Here is a 19,609-nt window from a genome sequence, read left to right as displayed (position 1 = left end):
CTGTGACCTCCCACCTGCCTCACCCCAGCATGTTCAGGGCAGATCCAGAAGGCAGGTAAAATGGAAGGAAAAATGAGTCTGAATATGGAATGCTTTGGAGGCACAAAGACAAGACAAGAATATGCAAGGCTGCCTCCTGAGTAATTCCCTACAAATGTGCCTTGATTCTTGAATTGTAAATACAAATCTAAAAAAACAAGAAAAGGTTGGGTGGGAATGAAATTGTCTCTGATCAGCAAGAAAGAAAGGTCTTCCTCTTGTTACTTTTCATGCTTACCAAGAAAACATGAGCTGTAAATTTTTTCTCTGCCCTTACTTAAATTACTTAATGTGTTTCACACGTAAATAAGACCCTTGTCAGGTGTACAACCAAGGGATTGCTTTCTCAAGTTCCTGAGACTCATCACTTTGAAATGAAAACAGTAAGGAAGAGAGTGTCCCTACTTTACAGATTCTTTGACAGATGAGAGAATCAGTCTAACATGACTGGGAACCTGGCTCCAAGTTGCGAAGATACTTCCTGGCATGAATGTAAGAAATTGTTTTTCCTAGAAAGTTTGGACATTTACCACTAATGCTATGTATATGTTATAAATAATCTCTCCCATTCCATAGGTTGTCTTCACTTTGTGAAATTCCCCAGGCATCCTACTCCATTCCTGACGTTTGTTGGATCACAAGTCACAAGGGGAAACCAGCTGTGCCCTGTACCAGTGTGAGCAATGGTGCAATTTAGAGTAAGACTTTCATAAAGAACAGGTGGAGTGTGCTTAGGTGGGGTCTCCACTTACTGTGCTCCTATCACTGAAGACTTAAAAGGAATGACCACCTTGGAACACANCGGAAAACATCACACAAGGAAGTGGAAGCTGACTCTGTCCCTAGAAAATTCAACAAGGGAACGTCTTCCTTTTGGACATCCTTGGAGGACAAGAGAGGGTGAAGAACTGAATTCTCGTGGCCACATTGCAGGAAGCCCCCTCTGCACAAGATTGGCTATCATCTTCAGATCAAGGAGGGAACCTGTGATCTCAGGACAGGTTTTGGTGTTACATCCCCATGAATTTCCACCACTGTGATAACTGTCACTGGCTGTATATGAGTCACAGTCATAATCAGCCTTAACCTCAGGTTGGAACCCAGAGATGGTCAGGGAGGCTCTGTTGCCAGAGCCAGAGCCAGTGAAGCGATCAGGGATCTCTTAGGACTGCTTATTGACACAATGAATTACAGGTTTAAGAGTCGATCACAGGTGCTGTTGCTGCCAGGAGACATAGTCAGATGCCCCAATATCACTGCTCAATCAGGAACAGGAGATGGTGACAGTCCTTCCCAGAGCCCCAGGAACTGTGTGAGGCTGATTCGGGGCACACTGGGTCAAGGACACTGAAAAGTACAAAACACGCCCCTTTTTAATTCATTACTGGGCCTCAGTTAAGACTGAGGGGGAGAAATATATGGCCCCACATGTACCCATGGTCTCTTCCATGGAGGCCTCACCTGTGCCCTGAGTGAGGACGGTGAGGAGAACCAGAGTCTTAGTCATGATAGAGACACCTCAAGAGCACTGACTTCTGAGACCCCAACCTTAAGGCTGGCTTTCCCCCTCCTCTAATTTCCTTCCCCTGCTTGGAAGAGGAAGAGGCATCCATGCAAATGTGCTTCCCACACATGCCTCTCCTCACCCCCTCTGATCTGAACCTTCATTCTCCGTATATCTGCAACCCAGGGCAACAGAACTTAGCTGAAGGATTCCAGTACTTTGACATGGGTATTCTAGGGCAGAGCTCATGTTTCTGCCCAGGAAATGGAGCCAGAATCGGAATGTCCCTTAGTTCCTACTGTGGGAATCCCCATATAGGTGAAGAATGATCCCATTCCTTTCCACTTGTGTTGTGCTGATGGTGCCTGGGGAAAAGAACCAGAGGTGTTGGAGTTAGAGAGATTCACTCTTTCCATGGCAGGCCCCAAAAACAGAGCAGGGGGTTGTTCCCATCCCTTATCTCCTACCTCTCCTCCTCAGTAGGGTGGGTCCTCTTGCTTCTGAGTCCCATTCCTTGCAGGACTCTGACGCTGAGGCCTGGGGGTGTCTCTTGGCCTCTCACGCAGGGGACTTACTGTGGCAAAATAGATTTGGATCACCCTTCACACAAGGTCCTCCTTTGCATGACTCAGGAGGAATCAACTCATGGGACTCTGCACAGGTGAGGGTAAATCTCAGTCATGACCTGCCCCAAATCCAGGTTCTTGGTCCCCCCTGTTGGTCACAGATGGTGCAACCCAAGCACCACGGAAGGCTGCTGAGTGAGAGCGGGAATTTCCTCTCTGCTTCTTCTCCCCCTTCTTTTTTCCCTTCCAGTCAGTAACAAGTCCTGAGATTCCTCTTAAATCCATCTTCCTCAAGAAAGAAATGGGTCACGTGCCACACCAGGGGCTTCAGACCCTACCCCTCAGCACCACCTAGCCTTTCCCCCTTAACAGCCTTGTCACAGAGTTTGTGTTAGTGTGGCAGTTCTTGGCTCAGGGCTGTGGAAATATTAGAGGTCAAATAAATAATATCCTGAAGAAAGCCGGGATGAGAAAAATGGCACAGGTGAGGAAAAAATAAAAACAAACTATTGGTTTCTTATACTTTTGAATCAAAAAATATTGGGAGAGAGAATGAGAAAGAGAGTTCAGTCAGCATCTGAAACAGCCACTGTAAATAGGAGCAGTTTTCCAGGGTTTGTGAATTAGGTAGAAGGGAACTGGGGTCAGGATTACTCTAAAGAGCCCACCTCTGGGACTTAACATCAGAGTTCATTTCTCTATCACATGGGGCAGAAGACATTCTTCACTTAATCTTCTCTGTACAGAGACTCACAACTCATAGCTGTGAACCTTCAAGGGGAGAAGTCCTATCCACTCACAGAGAGCTGCCTGACATAGTGTGCTTACTCATTAGATGGTTTAAAGGGGAAATACCATTGGGGTGCCTGGGTGGCTCAGCAGTTAAGCCTCTGCCTTCCACACAGGGCATGATCCCAGCATTCTGGGATTGAGCCTAGCATCAGGTTCCTCCACTGGGAGCCTGCTTCTTCCTCTCCCACTCTCCCTGATCATGTTCCTTCTCTCGCTGGCTGGCTGTCTCTGTCAAATAAATAAATAAAACCTTTAAAAAATCAAAAAAAATAAAGGGGAAATAACAATCAGGCTGACTGGTCCCTTTCTGAAGAGACAGGATTTTCAGGAAACGGACTATGAATTTTTTGAAGTGTGAATTCCTGAAGAAACTACTGCACCTGCCCCAGAGGATGGAGGGGCCTCCACAGAAATGTGCATCCAGATGTCCCCATGTTGGGTGAGCATGTTCAGAGCAAGTAGGGAGCTTGTGAACAGAGGGCAGGTTTTGGTCTCACTTCCTCATGAAATGGGATCACTGTGAAAAATTGTAGCTCCCACCATATGAGCATCAGTAATACTCAACCTCCTCTTCAGCCTGGAGCCCAGAGATGATCAGGGAGGCCGTGTTTCCAGATCTGGAGCCAGAGAAGGGATCAGGGTTCCTTGATGGCTGAGTATTTACATTATAACCCAGGAGATTGCCTAAGTGCCTGGGACCTGCTGATACCAGGAGACATAACTACCACTCCCAATGTTACTGCTGCTTCCAGCACAGGAGATGGCGATGGTCTGACCCAGGGCCCCGGATACGGAGGGAGGCTGAGTTAGGGAAGACTGTGCCCAGGGTCCTGAAAAATGAATGAACACGATCTAATGAGTTTAGTGCTGGGGCCCCAGGTGAGTCTGAGAAGGATTCAAAGGATCCACCCAGATGTTCCTGTGCTCCCTTTCCTGGAGGGCTCACCTGTGTCCTGCGTGACGAGGGTAAGGAGGACCAGAGCCCAAGCCATGGTGGAGTCGCTCTAAGAGCACTGACTTCTCAGACCCCAACCCTGAGCCTGGCTCCCCCATAGCTCTCTTATCCACTCACCCTGCCTCAGAGAAGGGAGGGCCTCCATGCTAATGTCCTTCCTGCCCTGCCTCTCCTCACCCACTCTGACATGATTCTCTATACCAAATACTTATTCATCCCTGGGCAACAAAGCAAAGGTGTCCAGATATTAACACATTTCACATGCACTCGCTGAATCATGAGAGGCAGAGTCCGTGACATACCCCAGGAATTCAAGCCAGCCTTGGAATATCCTTGCCTTCCACTGGGAAGTCTTGGTATGGCTGGAGAAGGAATCCCAGGACCACTTTGCTGTGCAGGAGGAAGGTTAAGAAAGCTCTCCAGGCTGGCTGAGATTAGGGGAAATTCAAATACTCCTCTCACCAGGAGCACAGGCACAGCTGGGGTCTCATTCTCCCTTAAATCACTCTTGGTGCCGTCAGTTAAATTTTCTCAAGACTCACTCTCCTGCTCTACCGTGCTTTAAGGTTAGGAGATGTTTACTGGAACTTCCATAACGGGAACTACTGGCAAGCAACAGATATTAGGCCCCCCTTCCCTTGTGTTGCACATAGAGTGGCTCCAGAAGCCTGTTTGGACCTACCTTCAGGATAAGAGAAGAGCCAAAATTGCTTTTCCCAAATTCAGGTCCTCAGTGCCTCCTAGTGGCCACAGAGCATAAAGGCCAAGCTCCAGGGAAGGCAGCTGACACAGCTGGAAACCCATGCTCTGCCCCTCCTCCTGCCCACCCTCCAAATCCTCCCAGCTCTGTCCCAAGCTCTGACCCTTTCTGGTGCAATTCAATATCCTCCCCATTTTTCCTTTCTTTCCTCCATAACGAAATATGGCACCTGCCACATAGAGTGGCAAAGATGCTCTTTCTCAGTGTTGGCAGGAAAGCCACCCACAGGGATCGAGTGTGTGAGTTGGACATGGCTCAGGTCTGAGGAAACATCACACATTGAATTAATCCAGCCCCAGTCGGTTCGAGGATGACAAAACAGGGATATAGAGAAAATGCTTGGATTCTCAACATGATTCAGGAAAGCCACCCACAGGGATCGAGTGTGTGAGTTGGACATGGCTCAGGTCTGAGGAAACATCACACATTGAATTAATCCAGCCCCAGTCGGTTCGAGGATGACAAAACAGGGATATAGGTCTCAGGGGTCCTGCTCCAGGGACATCTCACAGGGCAAGTCTGGTTGTCCAGGAAACACAGGATGTTCTCTGTCTGCCTCTTGGTGCACATTTTTGACCTGACCTCACAGCTAGGTCATTCCTAAGCAACGTCTCTTCATCCACAGAGATGTTTGACCTAGTGTGCTTTTGTAGAAGGAGGTGGGTTTGGAGAAAAACTCTTTAGGACTCACGGATCCTTTCTAAGAGTTTTGTGAAATAGAGATGCTCTGATGAGACTTTTCATGTCACTATTCATACCATAAGACAGTGGCTTCAAGAGCTTCTGAACAATCTGTCTCTGGACCAGATCATGGGATGAGCAGAGTGGTGGCCACAGGGATGGTTGTAAGGAAAAGTGTTCTGGGAAGCAAGAGTCCATTGGGACTTGAGATTGTTTCAGTGCTTTAAACATTCAACTACTAAACTATTTACACTTTTCTTTAGGAAATGATGTCTACTTTTGGGATAAGAATAACATAGTAACTAGATCATGACCTTGTCATAATCAGGGATGCATCTGAAACTAGACTTGCAGCCCCTTAGTTTGGGTCACTGTCTCTTGGGATCACAGCAGTGAGGCCACCTGTGAACATTCTGGAGTCCACATGCTTCCTGCAGAAAACCAACACTGCTCTTCCTGAGAAGATATCATGCATCTGTTTCATCTCTGAGTACTAGCAGCACCCTCAGGGACTCCATAATAGAGGACTAAGGGTTTCATGTCATGTCTTTTTGAGTGTTCTGCCCACACAATTACACATAACAGAAATAATAAGCTTGATTACCACAAAAGGAGGCAAATTTAACACTTGCACATAATATTATGAATGCACAATACAGTTAAAGCATGTAAAGTTTTTAAAATCACAAAAATCAAAATCTAGGTTTTATCATTTAGGATATAATAAGTATAGAGATTCCTTTAATAATAGCAAGTTAAAGGATAGAGAAAGAGAGGGAAAATATCCAGACCACATGTATGGCATCTGACCCAGAAAATCAATGGACACATGAATGCTTACTCATTCTCGGCTGATTTCCTTCCCATGTAGTATAATAAAAGAACATGTGGATTAGTTGGCCTCAGGGACTTCTAAAACATTTCAAATCATTCTACCAAAAGTGTTTATTTTCTCATCATTAAAAAGAAGATTTTGAAATAGGTACTGTTGAATTATTTGAGGAGACATAGAAGACTGTTCTTGCAGTTTGAGGCACAGCATACAAGACAGAAGGACTATGGCAGCTCCACAGATCTCATGTTGGAGTGATCCTGTTAACTCCACATCTAGCCTGTGATTTTCCTGGTAATGTCCCTATTATGAAAATAGAGACTAATTTATCAGAAGGAAACTGTGGTCCCATCTAAGAGGAGACAGAGTCCAAGTGGCAGTGGGGGCTCCCTGCCCTCCTGTGCACATGTTGGTACTTTCTAAAGTTCTCACTGATGCCATGACAATCAGGGAGCACAGCTTACACTAGAGGCCCTAGAGCCCAACCAGACAATGGTCCCTCTGCCAACTTGCTTGTCTCCATGAAGACCCACACCCCACAACAGGTGCAGCCTCTAACCAGCCTCTCGTAGACAGGGATCCATGACTCAGGACACTATCCTCTGTTCAGTAGCACAGACTCCGTTCCCACTGTGCTGACAAAGATGCTGAGGGATTCCATGTACGACACTGTTCTGGCCTCAATAATTCAATAATTCAACAACGAAAGTGTTCCCTGTTTACTGGGGAAAGGAAGAATGTACGTGGTGAGAGGATTTTTAGAAAAAAATGATGGTGAGAACATTATGGAAAGATTGAGCTCTCAAGTGGGTGAGGGCTGTCAAGGGAAACCAAACTATACGCATTGTGTTGTGTGTGTGTTTATTTATTGTATTTTTAAATATATGATATACTTATATGCATTTATATAAGTATATAATATACTTAATACATTATAATATGTTTTGTACATAAGTATAATATATATAAATTATATGAGGTCTACATTATATATAAATATACAAACAGGATACATATACATTTAAAATGTATTTGTATACTTGTGAATTGTATCGAATCAGGGTGGACTCACATGATTATTGGGCAGGGAAGTTCGTGAGCTGCCATCTGCCACCTACAGAACCAGCATAGTCAGCGGCATAATTCACTTAGGTCCCGAAGGCCTGAGAACCAGGGAAGCCAGTGGAACCAGGCCTTCCAGCCCACCAGGAGAACAAGGTGAGATAATATTCCCAGCTCAACCAGAGATTTTAGAAGCGAGGTGAATTCCTCCGTCTATGGTCTTTGTTCCCCGCAAGCCCTCATGCATTGGGTCAGGCACACACACCGTGTACAACAATCTACTGTATTGAACCCACAAATTCAATTTCTAATCTCAGCCAGGAACACCCTAGCAGGGATACCCAGAAATAATGTTTCATCTTTGCACCCTGTGCATGTTGACACAAAAGCTTCACCATCTCAGTGACCATCTTTCCTGATTCCCCAACTGGGAATGAGGTTGTTGTGAGGATATGGCGTTTCCAATGGTCAACTGGGAAACATCTGGCAACATGACTAGAGTTGGTCGCCCCCAGGGTCTTCTGAAACCCAGGCCTAGCTTTATTCCATTGTTCAAGGATTTCATAGATTTACTGTTAAATCTTTTAATAAATTTATTTAGGTTTATATAACTAGCGATCCATTCTAACTGGAACTCCAGCTAGATATCGGTTGCTCATCAGAAAAACTGATGCTTTGGCTTTCATGAGGAAAGAGGGACAAATCCAACAGCTGTCTCTTCCAATCTAGAAGAAAAGGACCCATTTTCAAAAGAGCTCTGGCTAACGGGGACAGTCTCCTCATTTCTATGTGGCTGAATTGAAAAGTGGGGAAGAGTCCCATTCTGGGACCAGAGCACAAAGGCAAAGAGGAAGCCATCATTGTACTCATCAGATGCAGTGTTGCCCTAGGATGTTCTGGTGATCAAGCAGAGGAGATAAAGGTGGACTGATTTTCAGGACCATCCCTCATGAAGCCCCCTCTGTACAGGGTTGGGAAGCATCTGCAGGGCAAGGGGGGAGCCTGTGAACACAGGGCAAGTTTTGGTCTCACTTTCCTTGGAAATTAATACTACCAGCAGTGATAATCAGCCTCACCTTTAGCCTGCATCTGGAGATGATCAGGGAGACCGTGTTGCCAGACTTGGAGCCAGAAAAGCAATCAGGGATCCCTGAGGGCCCTGTATTGGTGTAGCAAACCAGCAGTTTCAAAGCCATTTCTGGGTGCTGTTGGTACCAGGAGATTTCATTATCACTCCCCAGTATCATGCTGCTTCCAGCACAGGAGCTACTGACAGTCTTTCCCAGAGTCTTGGAGAACAAGAAAGGCTGAGTTAGGTTAGACTGAGCCCACGGCCTGAAAAAGGAAGAACACACAATGCTGAGTTCAGTCCTGGGGCCTTAAGGAAACTGAGGAAAAGAAGACAAATGATTAGTCCAGATGTCCCTTTGGTTCCTTCCACAGCACTTCAAGAATGCCTTGAGTAAGGAAGGTGAGGAGTACCTGAGCCCAGGACCTGTTGGAGACACCCCAAGAACACTGACATTGGAGACACCTCCCCTCATCCTGGCTGCCCCGGACCTCTGTTATCCTCTCCCCTTGCCCTAGAAAATAGAGGGGACTCTAGGCAAGTGTGCTTCCTGTATCTGCCTTTCCTCACCCTTTCTTACCTACCCTGCATTCTAGATACTTTTCCAACCCAAGGCAGCAGAACATAGCTGAAGAATTAAAACATGTTGACATCGATTTTCTAGGACACAGCTCATGTTAGTGCCCAGGAAATGGAGCCAGACTTCGAAAGTCCCTTAGTTCCTACTGTGGAAGTCCCCATGCAGTTGACAAATAATCCCAGAACTTACCCTTTGTGCCGTGTGGATCAGGGATGAGAAAAGGGTCATGAAGGGCTGGAGTTAGGAGAGATTCACTCTTTCTTTTGTAGGCACCAAAAACAGCTGGAGTTGTTCACATGTCTCACAGCCTTCCTCTCCTCCTCACTAGCATGGGTTCTCATGCCTCTTTTGGTTCCCTTCTTCACAGGGCTCTGAGTCTGATGACTGGAGGTGTTTGTTTGACTTTCAAGTAAGAACTTATTGAGACAGAATAGATTTGGATCACCCCTTACACGTGGTCCTCTTCTGCAGCACTCAGGAGGAATCAGCTCTTGGGAATTCTGCAGGTCAGGGTAAAGCACACTCATGACCTTCCCCAAATCCATGCCCATGGTGCCCCCTGGTGCCCACACATGGTGCAACCCAAGCACCAGGGAAGGCAGCTCTGTGAGAGCTGGAATCCCTGTTGTGATCCTTCTCCTCCCTCCTTCTTCCCCTCCAGTCACTACCAAGTCCCTAGATTCCTCTTCAATCCATTAGCGTTCATTTGACTTTTTTCCGTCTTCCTCAGGAATGGAATAAGTCACATACCATGCCAGGTGGCTTGGACTCACCTCTCAAGACCAGGTAGCTTCTCCCCTTCCCCAGCCTTGTCACAGGGTTCCTGTGTGACAGTTCTTGGCTCAGCACCAAGATAATGTTAGAGGTCAAATAAAACCAACCCCTGAGGGAAATCTTGATGAGCACAATGGCACAGACCAAGGGTTGGTTTCTCATGATCTTTATATCAAAACTATTGCAGGAAGGATAGAGAGCTCAGTCAGCATTGAGACCAACCTAAAGAAAATCGTGATTTAGTTTTCGACTACTTGTTCATCTGGTGGAAGGGAACTGGGGTCAGGATTACTCAGGCCTCAACTCCAAGGACTTCTCATAAGAGTGCATTTCTCTGTCCATTCCATTGGAGTATCTTCTCTGCAGAGAGACTAACTTACCTCAGAGCTGTGCACCTTCCTGAGGTAAAATTCCTCACCATCCAGCGAGAGATGCCTGAGCTAATTTCCTTTCTAAGCCCATTATGTCATGGTTTTAAGGGGGAAATTCTGATCAAAGCTGACTGGTCCCTGCCACAAAAGAAATGTCCCCTCAGGAAACAGATTAGGAATTTTACACAGTGTGGATGTCCTAAAGAAACCATTTAATTGCCACTATTCAATATCTGTAACAGGTGCTTCTCAGAGCACAAGGGAGATGACACCCTGGCCTAGGGTTGGAACAGTTAGCTCCCTCGTGGCCTCAGTGATTGGGGCAGAAGGAAATAGAGGTGATAGCTTTGGTTTTGACAATCACAGTCATTCCTGTGTATTTTAAATTCTCATGTGGTATAATTTTGGAGAGAGTTTAGATAACAGTGTCTATTATTTTATACAATACCAAACGGTAACCAGTTGTCTTTTTCATAAATCAACCAGCTGGACATCTGAGCATGGCTTTGTAGCCTCATTGACTGGATACTTTTCTCTTGAAATCACTTTGAAGAGGTCTCCTGAGAATTTTCTGGATTTCAGATACTTCTTGCAGGAAGTAAACCCTGAACTTTACAATGAGCTGGTTGCTTCTGTTCGGTGTTCTGCTAGTACAAGCAACAAATTCCGCTCTCTCTCTTCAAAAGGCAGGAGCCACTGATTTGATTGATTTCAAATCCTTTGGATTTTTGTGTCCACACAATATGGCATAATATTCAAACAATAAATACCACTGTCATCCAAAAGTGACAAAATGACCACATGTACACAATATCCTTATGTTCCAACAAGAAACAAAACAAATATGTAAAAATTTACAGAAACCAACACCCAGTATTTTACAAGACAAATGAAAGATGATGATTCCTTATACACTAGCAATTTTAAAATAAGAAAAAATGCAGAAATGATGCCAAGGAAATTGCTGACACTTAAGGAGAAATTCTATGAACCCATCAATGAGAATTTCCTGGAGGTGGTGATTCCCTGATTGCATTGAACAGAAAAACACTGGTGGATATTTAGACCATAGGGATGCTTAAAATATTTCAGGTCATCTCTATCAAAAGTAACCTCGTTAGGGGTGCATGACTGGCTCAGTCAATAGAGCGTGTGACTCTTGATCAGGTTCCTAACTTTAAGCACCATGTTGGGGTGGAGATTACGTTAAAAAAAAGTTAAAAAACATTTTTAAGGGGCACCTAGGTGGCTCAGTCAGTTAAGCGTCTTTCTTTTGCTCAGTTTACAATCCTTGGGTCCTGGGATGAAGCCCTGGGTCCAACTCACTGCTCAGTGGGAGTATGTTTCTCCCTCTCCCTCACCCCACTCGTGCTTTGCCTCTCTTTCTCTTTCTCAAGAACATAAATTACTTAATTTAAAAAAAAAACATGTTTTAAAAAGTGACCTTGCATGGAGCACTGGGTGTTATAAGCAAACAATGAGTCATGGAACACTACATCCAAAACTAAGGGTGTACTCTATGGTGACTAACATAACATAATAAAAAATTAAACAAATAAATAAATAAATTTTTAAAAAGTGACCTCTCTCCACCTAAAACTAATAAAATCTCATACATCAATTTTACATAATTTTTAAATTAGCAACCACTCTTTCATCTTTTCACAAAATATTTCATTGTATAGTCCTTCACCGTTTCAGAATACTCAAGAGGCTCTTCCTGCAACTTGAGTCTCCACATACTCAAGACACAAAGGGCTACAGCAGCCCCATTATGTCATATTGGAGCCATCCTGTTCACACAATATCTATGCTCACGATTACTTAGTAAGGTTCCTTGTTATTAATATACTAACTACATTCTCAGAAAGATATTGTGCCCCCACTTAAAAGAGACTCATTAGAATAGGCAATGGTGCCTCCTACCATCCTATGCACATGTCAATATTTGCTAAAGGTCCTATTGATGTCATTCCACTGTGGAAGCACACTTATGCCAGATACCACAGAGAATACCCAGACAGTGGCCCTCTACCTCCTACAGGTTTTCTCCACAAGGACACACATCCAACATGCAGATATAGTCTTTGTACAGCATTCCACAAACATGAGGGACTAACTCAGGTTTTTATGCTGTGTCCTCAAAAGCAAATGCTCCCTCCCACTGTGATTTGACCCAAATGCTTAGGGGTCCGTTGTGGCAAATTCCCAGCCTGGATGATTAACACATGAAGGTGTTGACCATTTATTGGAGGAAGAAAGGAGGTAGCTGGAAAGAGATTTGGAAAATTAACAATGGGAGAGTACAGAATGAGAGAGACTGAGTTCTCATATAAGCTGACCTTACCTCCTGAACTGTCCCAGAGGGAGGACATTGCTAGGATGTGGCACTTTCACTGCTAAAAATGGGAAAATTCTGGCAAATTGAGAACAATTGGTTATTGAAACAGGGTTTGCATGGTCTACACCAGGTTCAATTAAGGTACAGAGACTCCTTGGACATATATGATGTGTATCTGTATTTAGTGATTTGTCATAACTGGGACACCAGGTAGAACCTGGGCTGGCTCCTTATGAAAATCAGATATAATGGGGTTCCCTGAGGAATGGAGAGAAGCCTTCTGTTCCCAGGTAGAAAATGGAACCATGTTAGAAAGAACCCACCCTGTCAGGGAGACAGGGCTGAATCCAGGATACGGAATCATTGTTCTGAGTGGAGGGGAGCTTCTACATACAACAGAGTCTTGACGCCAAAACCCCTGCTCAGCTTCCTTGGATATGGGGTCCACAAGAAGGGGCACTGGAAAACATCATCTTCCTTTTCTCCTCATTCCTTCAGCTAGATCTTCAGCTGTTCAGTGAGTTGCTGTTTTCTCAAACACTGACATGCAGAACAGTATCCCACCAAGGCGGGTCATGTTGACTAGAGTATGGTGGACACTGAGTTGAGTAAAACAAGGTCATTTCTGGATAAATGATTCCCACCTGGACTAACAGGAGTAAGAGGCTGTCATTTAAAGTAAGGATGTCCCTGAGAATGTGAAAATGATGCAGAACACAGGTCTCTTTATCCCTCTCTTCATGCCATTGGGGAATGGGAAGATCATTTTCTGGAAACATGTCAACAAATAAAGAGACTGACAATTCCCCGGACAATTCACCAGTAAGCTTGTTCCATTCTGCTACATTGCAGGAGGGAGGGGACCTGAGAGAGAACTGAATTCTCAAGGCTATATTTTATGAACCCCCTTCTATACATGGTTAGGATTGTGGAAGCATCTTCAGAGCAAGGAGGGAGCTTGTGAGAACAGGACAGGTTTTGGTTTTAATTTCCCTTGAACTTAGACCACTGTGATAAGTGTCAGCACTTCTATATGAGGCAGAGTAATACTCAGCCTCATCCTCAGCCTGGAGTCCAGAGATGATCAGGGAAGCTGTGCTGCCAGACTTGGAGCCAGAGAAGTAATCAGGGATCCCTGATGGCTGAGTATTTACATTATAAATCAGAGTTTTGGGGGATATCCCAGGATACTGTTGGTACCAGGAGACATCATTATACCTCCCAGTGTCATTGTTGGTTCCAGCACAAGAGATGGGAAGTATCTGTCCCAGAGCCCCGGACCCTGAGGCCGGCTGAGTCAGGCAGACTGGGCCCAGGAACCTAAAAAGAGGACAATTGTAATCATTAGCTCTGTGCTGGGGCCTATGGTGAACTTGAAGAGGAGAGAAAGGATCAGCTTAGATGTCCCCAATGAACCTTCCCTGGGGACCTCACCTGTTCCCTGAGTGAGGAGACTGAGAAAGACCAGAATCCAGGCCATGGTGGTGACTCCTCAACACCACTGCCTTCTGAGACCCCCAATCCCAGGCTTGTCTCTCCCAGACCTCTATTATCTCCTCCTCCTCCCTGCCTCAAGGAGGGAGTGGCCTGAATGCAAATGTGCTTCCTGCACCTTCCTCTCCTTACCCTCTCTGATCTGACCCTTCATTCTAGATACTTCTGCCTCCTTGGGCAGCAGAGCTTAGCTGAATAGACTCAAACACTTTGATGTGTATTTTCTGAAGGTGAAGAATATGAATTTTTATGCCTGGTTTCCCCAGAAGAGAAAGATGTCCCGAAGACCTCATGTATGTGAGTTCCTGGACCTTCTGTGTTCCCGCAATAAAATGACTATGTCTCTGTGACCATGCAAGACTTGGGGCCCTTCCTTCTGTGCCCTCTGCTGGGCACCAATTTCTGAGGATCTCTCTACTGTTAGGAAAGTGTCTCTCCTGATGCCAATGGAAACATCTGCTGTGAGTTGGTGGTTGGTGCTGGGCTCTCCCCTAGCTGCAGGCTTGCCACCATCACACCCATACTTGTTTGTGCTGATGGACATGCAACATTGAAACCCATCAGCTTGTCAGTCACCCCAGCTTCTTACTCACATGCCATATGGAGGGTCAGGTCCACAGGTTTAAGCAAACCCTAGGAGGGGAAAAGAGCACCTGCCAAGACATTCTGCACATTCCACTCATGAACAAGTCACTTGCCCTTCTTCAGCCTAAAATCTCATCCTGAGAAATGAAGAAGAAATTGACACTGTCCATGGTACATGATCTAAGGAGAGATGAATCAGAATGGGGATATGCAGGTTTCATAATGGGGCATTTCTCAGTGCCCAGAGGGTTATTTGTTATAAGATTTATATTATCCAGCTCTCATTCTTTTTATATTTGATCTATATGTCTGGCAATAGACACACGTTTTTTTCTACTCAGTTTTTCGTCACCACTCACCCACTGGTCAACATAAAAGTAATCTCTGGACCTTGGACCAATGAAGGAACAGAAGCGTTGTGGAATATCCCTTCCTATTTCTTTCCTGTGAAAGTTTTAAAATTCATTTTCAATTTCCCCTTTTCCCTAATACCTGTTTCAACAGGTAACATAGCCCAAAATGAAGTACTATGTAACTCGACTCAGTTTCGATTTAGGACATAGTGAGCAGACACCACAATTCCCCAGTGAATGCTGCTGTAAGCCAAGAAATAATGCATGTGGGAGACTTGAGTCCCTCGAACAATCTCCTACAAGGCAGATTGGGAATGGCATTGACATTTCAAGTATCGTAGAAACAATGATGACTTTCCTATTTTTCCTTCAAAGTCTTGCCACCTGCCCTCAAGGCAGCTCAGAGCCAGGGCCAGGCACCAGCTTGAGGCCGAAAGAGATCCAGGAATAGCCTGTTGTTTTGGCTTGACATGTGCGAACGATGACTTCTAACACTCAGAGCAAGATTGAATATCCAATCTTTTCTTTTGTAGTTTCTTCTTTTACTTCCATATTCCTCTTCCCAAAGGAAATACTTGTATAGTGAGAAAAATAACAGTGGTGGCCTTAGGAATTTGCCATTTGGCCTCAAACACAATCCTCTCTGTCCTCGTGCAACATGGTCCACACATCAGCACTCTCAGGGGAATTACACAGCGGTGGAGAGGAGCCAAAGATACAGGTTTCTGTCTACAAGACCAGAAGGAAGATCCAGGGAACTGGAAAAACTGGGGAAATGGTAGAGGGAGAGAAGCCTGGGAGAGCAATGCGGTAACTTGTTTATGAGTACATGGTTCATCTCTAAGCCACACTTGTGCAGTGTCTGACACTAAGAAGGATGGAAAGATGTGGGTAACAGAACTGGAAGGGACTTCCACCGACATCCCAGATGTGACTTGTGGAGCTCACTCTGTTGCTTCCTCTTAGGACAGATGCAAATAGCAGAACAAAGGTTTTGTAAACTCTCTGACACAGAAATCACATTCCACAGAAGGCTCTTTGAAACTTGGAGCTTGGACCTGATTGGGTCAAGTACCTACTAAAATAAAAACTTCACTTGGGATTTACACAGAATCCCAGTTTCATAATATAACATGGGATAGATTCAGGACAGGTGCCAAAATTACTCAATATATGAAACAAGGAAAATCTCACCTAGCATGGAAAATAAATTTAAAGATACTTAACCCAGTATGACAGATAATTTGGATTTTCTCACAAAGACTTTATTTTTTAATAATATTTTTTATTATATTATGTTAGTCACCATACAGTACATCCTTAGTTTTTGATGTAAAATTCCATGATTCATTACTTGTGTATAACACCCAGTGCACCTTGCAACCAGCTACTTAAAAACTGACACAAAAATGGGAGAATTTCTCTGAAAATGACTGGAGGGATAATACATCTGAGCCATGAAAAGGAAGACCTAATGAAGCACATCTCAAAAGTACATTATATGGAACTGACTACAGACTGGAAAATAAAAGACTAATGCCCTCAGGGTCATAGCAAAATAAGCTTGCAATCTAAAATACTGAGGGAAAAAATTTAGAGGTCGGAAATTATCAAGGAACTGTGGATCTTCTTCAGCTGCCCCAAAATGCATAGAATAGGGGATCCTAAAAGAGAAGGCAGAGAGAACAAGAAGGAAACATGTACTTCCAGATGCTGAACAAACCCCAAGGATAAGAAACATGAAGAAAACCACATCAAGGCACATTTTCTCTGATTAGTGGTTGTGTGGTACTTTTCCAGACAACTGTTTCTCTTGAGTCACTATTCATTTCTTAGTAAAACAGCAACCAAGGAATTTTGTTCCCTCATGATTCTCAACTGGTCATGAGTATCGAAATGATGATGTTGATGAAAACAAAAATTAGAGTGAGTGCAAGTTATTACATAAGTAGGTAAGTCTCCACATTCCCTCTCCCTGGTGTAGAAAGACTAATAGTCCATGTTCTACCATACCCTCCCCAAACAGATTTGTCTCAGCAGAGCATGAAACACACCTGCCTGGATCAGGGGAAGCCAAGTGAGTTGGCAGTGTGCTATTAGGATGAGAACATGGGTGTGATATAGATGTTGAGATCTGGGGCGACCTCCCTCAGGTGATCATCCTCTTCTCAGACTCTTCCTCAAGAAACCAAAAAGCTCATCCTTGAGGAAACTGACATCACTAAGGGGCTGGCAACAATGACAGCAGCTTGAAATGCCTGTGTGTCTTTAGCCTGGATTCCTTTTGAGTACTTTCTGGTCTGAGTTAGGTTGGTCTTGACATGACAAAGCACCAATGTCATGCTCAGTCAAGAGGACACCCTCTCTCTCCCTCAAGAGAAGTGTCCTGGGACTCCTCCTGGAGAACATTGAGCCAGTTAGCAGGGAACTTGGGAGTCTTAACTTCTGATAATATTCCTGCTAATTACTCAGTGACTGGCGCACACAGAGCAAGACCAGGTGTCCAGTTCTAGAGGTCTCTCATCTTTTGCCAGGATCTTGTCTGTCCTCTTTCAGTAGGCGCTGTGAAAAACTCCCAGGAAGCTCAACCCACACAGACCCTGAGGCTCACTTAAGCTTAATGTCTCCTTAGATCTCACCCAAAGGACACATTGTCCTTCCCTTTCTCAGCTTGTTTGTTGCTTTATACTCACTCTTTCAAGTTCCCAAAAGTTTGGGGATGCATATCTTGGTGTCAACAATGTATAGAAGATGAAAGGGATGATTAATGTCAAAGTCAGTATACTAGTTATTTCTAGATTGGGTAGATGGCTGTGTTTGTTTGTTTGTTTTTTAAGATTGCTATGCTTTGAGTGGGTAGGTATGGTTTCCATTTATTATTCTTTCTAAAACTGTAAATAGTTTATGCATTCTTGATTAGATATGCTAAGCTTCATAATAAAAGAATTTGGAAAACAAATTAAAATATACCTGAGCACTTTTCCTTTCCTTTTCATAGAGAATACTGTGAACAAATGTAGAAGAAAAAGTTGCCATGAGCAACTGGAGGAAAAAGTAGAAAGAACTGCCCTCCTGGAGATTTTGCTGTTCATGGAAACAAATTCACACAGAATCCTTGAGAAAGAAACTGGAAAAGAAAAAGAGCCAATGGCTGGACATAGACCTCTCCTGTGGTTCTCCAGTGGTTCTGATGAAGCTGAGGTCTGTGACCTCCCTCCTGGCTCACTCCAGCTTGTTCAGGGCTGATCCAGAAGGCAGGAAAAAGGAAGGAAACGTGAGCCTGAATGTGGAATTTTTTGGAGGTACAAAGACAAGTATATGCCAGCTGTCTCCTAAATAATTCCCTACAAATGTGCCTTGACTGTGCAATAGTAAATACAAATCTAAGAATGGGGGGGGAGATGAAATTTCCTCTGATCACAAAGAAGGGAAGGCTGCCCTCTCCCTTCCTTTTGGTATTTACCTTAGAAAACATGGGTTGTAAATTCTTTCTCTGACTTCCTTAAATTATATACACATCTGTTTCATAGGTAAAAAAGACTCTTGTCAGGTTTACAACCAAGGAATCTTTTTTCTCAAGGACCTAAGACTCATTGCTTTGAAACAAAAACACCAAGGAAGACAGTATCCCTATTTACAGCTTCTTTGGGAGAAGGGCACAGGCCTAACTTCAGTAGGAATCCATCTCCAAGTTGGAAACCTACTGCCTGGCATGAAGTTGCTAGAAATTTATTTTCCCTAAACATTTTGAATATTGAGCCTTTTGGGATATATATGTTATAAAATATTCTCTCCCACTCCATAGGTTGTCTTCACTTTGTAAAAATCCCCAGGCATCCTACTCCACTGGTGAGGTTTTGTTGGATCACAGACCACAAGAAAACCAACTCTGCCCTCTACCAGTGTGAGCATTGGAAGAATTTAGAGTGAGACTTTCCCCAAGAAAAGCAGGATTGCACTTAGCTGGGGTTTCCACTTACTCTGCTCCCATCACTAAAGATTTAAAAGGAATTGCCTCCTAGGAACTCATCACGCAAAGAAGTTGACTCTGTCCCTAGAAAATTCAATGGAATGTCTTTTTTTGCATGTCATTGGAGGAGGCTAAAGAGGCTTAAAGAACTGAATTCTCAAGGCCACATTGCAGGAAGTCCCCTCTGCAGAAGGCTGGAAGCATCTTCAGAGCAAGGATGGAGCCTGTGTGTACAGGGCAGGTTTTGGTCTCATTTCCCCCCTGAACTTGGATCACTGTGGTAAGTGCCATTGGCTATATATGAGCAACAGTAATAATGAGCCTCATCCTCAGCCTGGAGGTCAGAAATGGCCAGAGAATGGGTCAGATCCCTGAGGGCTAAAAATTTACATACAAATCAGGAATTTGGGAGAAGTGTCTGGGTGATGTTGGTACCAGCAACTTCATTATAATGCCCAATGTCACTGCTACTTGCAGCACAGGATAGTGACTGTCCCAGAGCCCTGGATATTGAGGGAGGCTGAGACAGGGGCAACTGGGCCCAGGAACCTGAAAAAAGGAAGAACACATTCTGGTGAGTTCAGTGCTAGGGTCCCAGATGAACCTTCAGAGGAGAAAAAGGATACATCCAGATGTCTCCTGGGTCCCTTTCATGAAGGCATCACCTGTATCCTGAGTGAGGAAGACCAGAACCCAGGCCATGGTGGAGATGCCCAAAGAACACTGCCTTCTGAGACCCCAGAACTGGTCCTGACTCCTCCAGATCTCTCTTATCCCTTTGCCCTGCATCAGAGGAGGGAGAGGCCTCCATTCTAATGTGCTTCTTGTACCTGGCTCTCCTCACGCTCTTTGAACATATCTTGCACACTAGAATTTTTTTT

The 19,609-nt window shown here is 44.5% G+C and overlaps 1 long non-coding RNA gene, 1 pseudogene and 1 gene segment (V, D, J or C); all 3 read right to left on the bottom strand.

The window, feature by feature from the left end:
- The window catches only part of LOC105234852, a 28,654-nt gene extending 14,749 nt beyond the window's left edge, over positions 1–13,905 (bottom strand). The window contains 1 exon segment of the V gene segment in view: positions 13,761–13,905. Coding sequence covers positions 13,761–13,806 — 46 coding nt within the window.
- On the bottom strand, positions 1,562–11,365 carry LOC117798032. Its single transcript, XR_004622791.1, has 4 exons — positions 9,030–11,365; positions 8,268–8,526; positions 2,011–2,117; positions 1,562–1,908 (listed from the first exon to the last, which is right to left on the bottom strand). It is a non-coding gene; the product is annotated as an uncharacterized LOC117798032 (long non-coding RNA).
- On the bottom strand, positions 2,630–3,893 carry LOC117798031 (annotated as a pseudogene).
- Positions 13,906–19,609: the final 5,704 nt, after the last annotated feature.

Source organism: Ailuropoda melanoleuca, unplaced genomic scaffold (genome assembly GCF_002007445.2).
Source record: "Ailuropoda melanoleuca isolate Jingjing unplaced genomic scaffold, ASM200744v2 unplaced-scaffold2250, whole genome shotgun sequence".
Taxonomy (NCBI): domain Eukaryota; kingdom Metazoa; phylum Chordata; class Mammalia; order Carnivora; family Ursidae; genus Ailuropoda; species Ailuropoda melanoleuca.
This window is presented reverse-complemented; position numbering and strand designations above follow the sequence as displayed.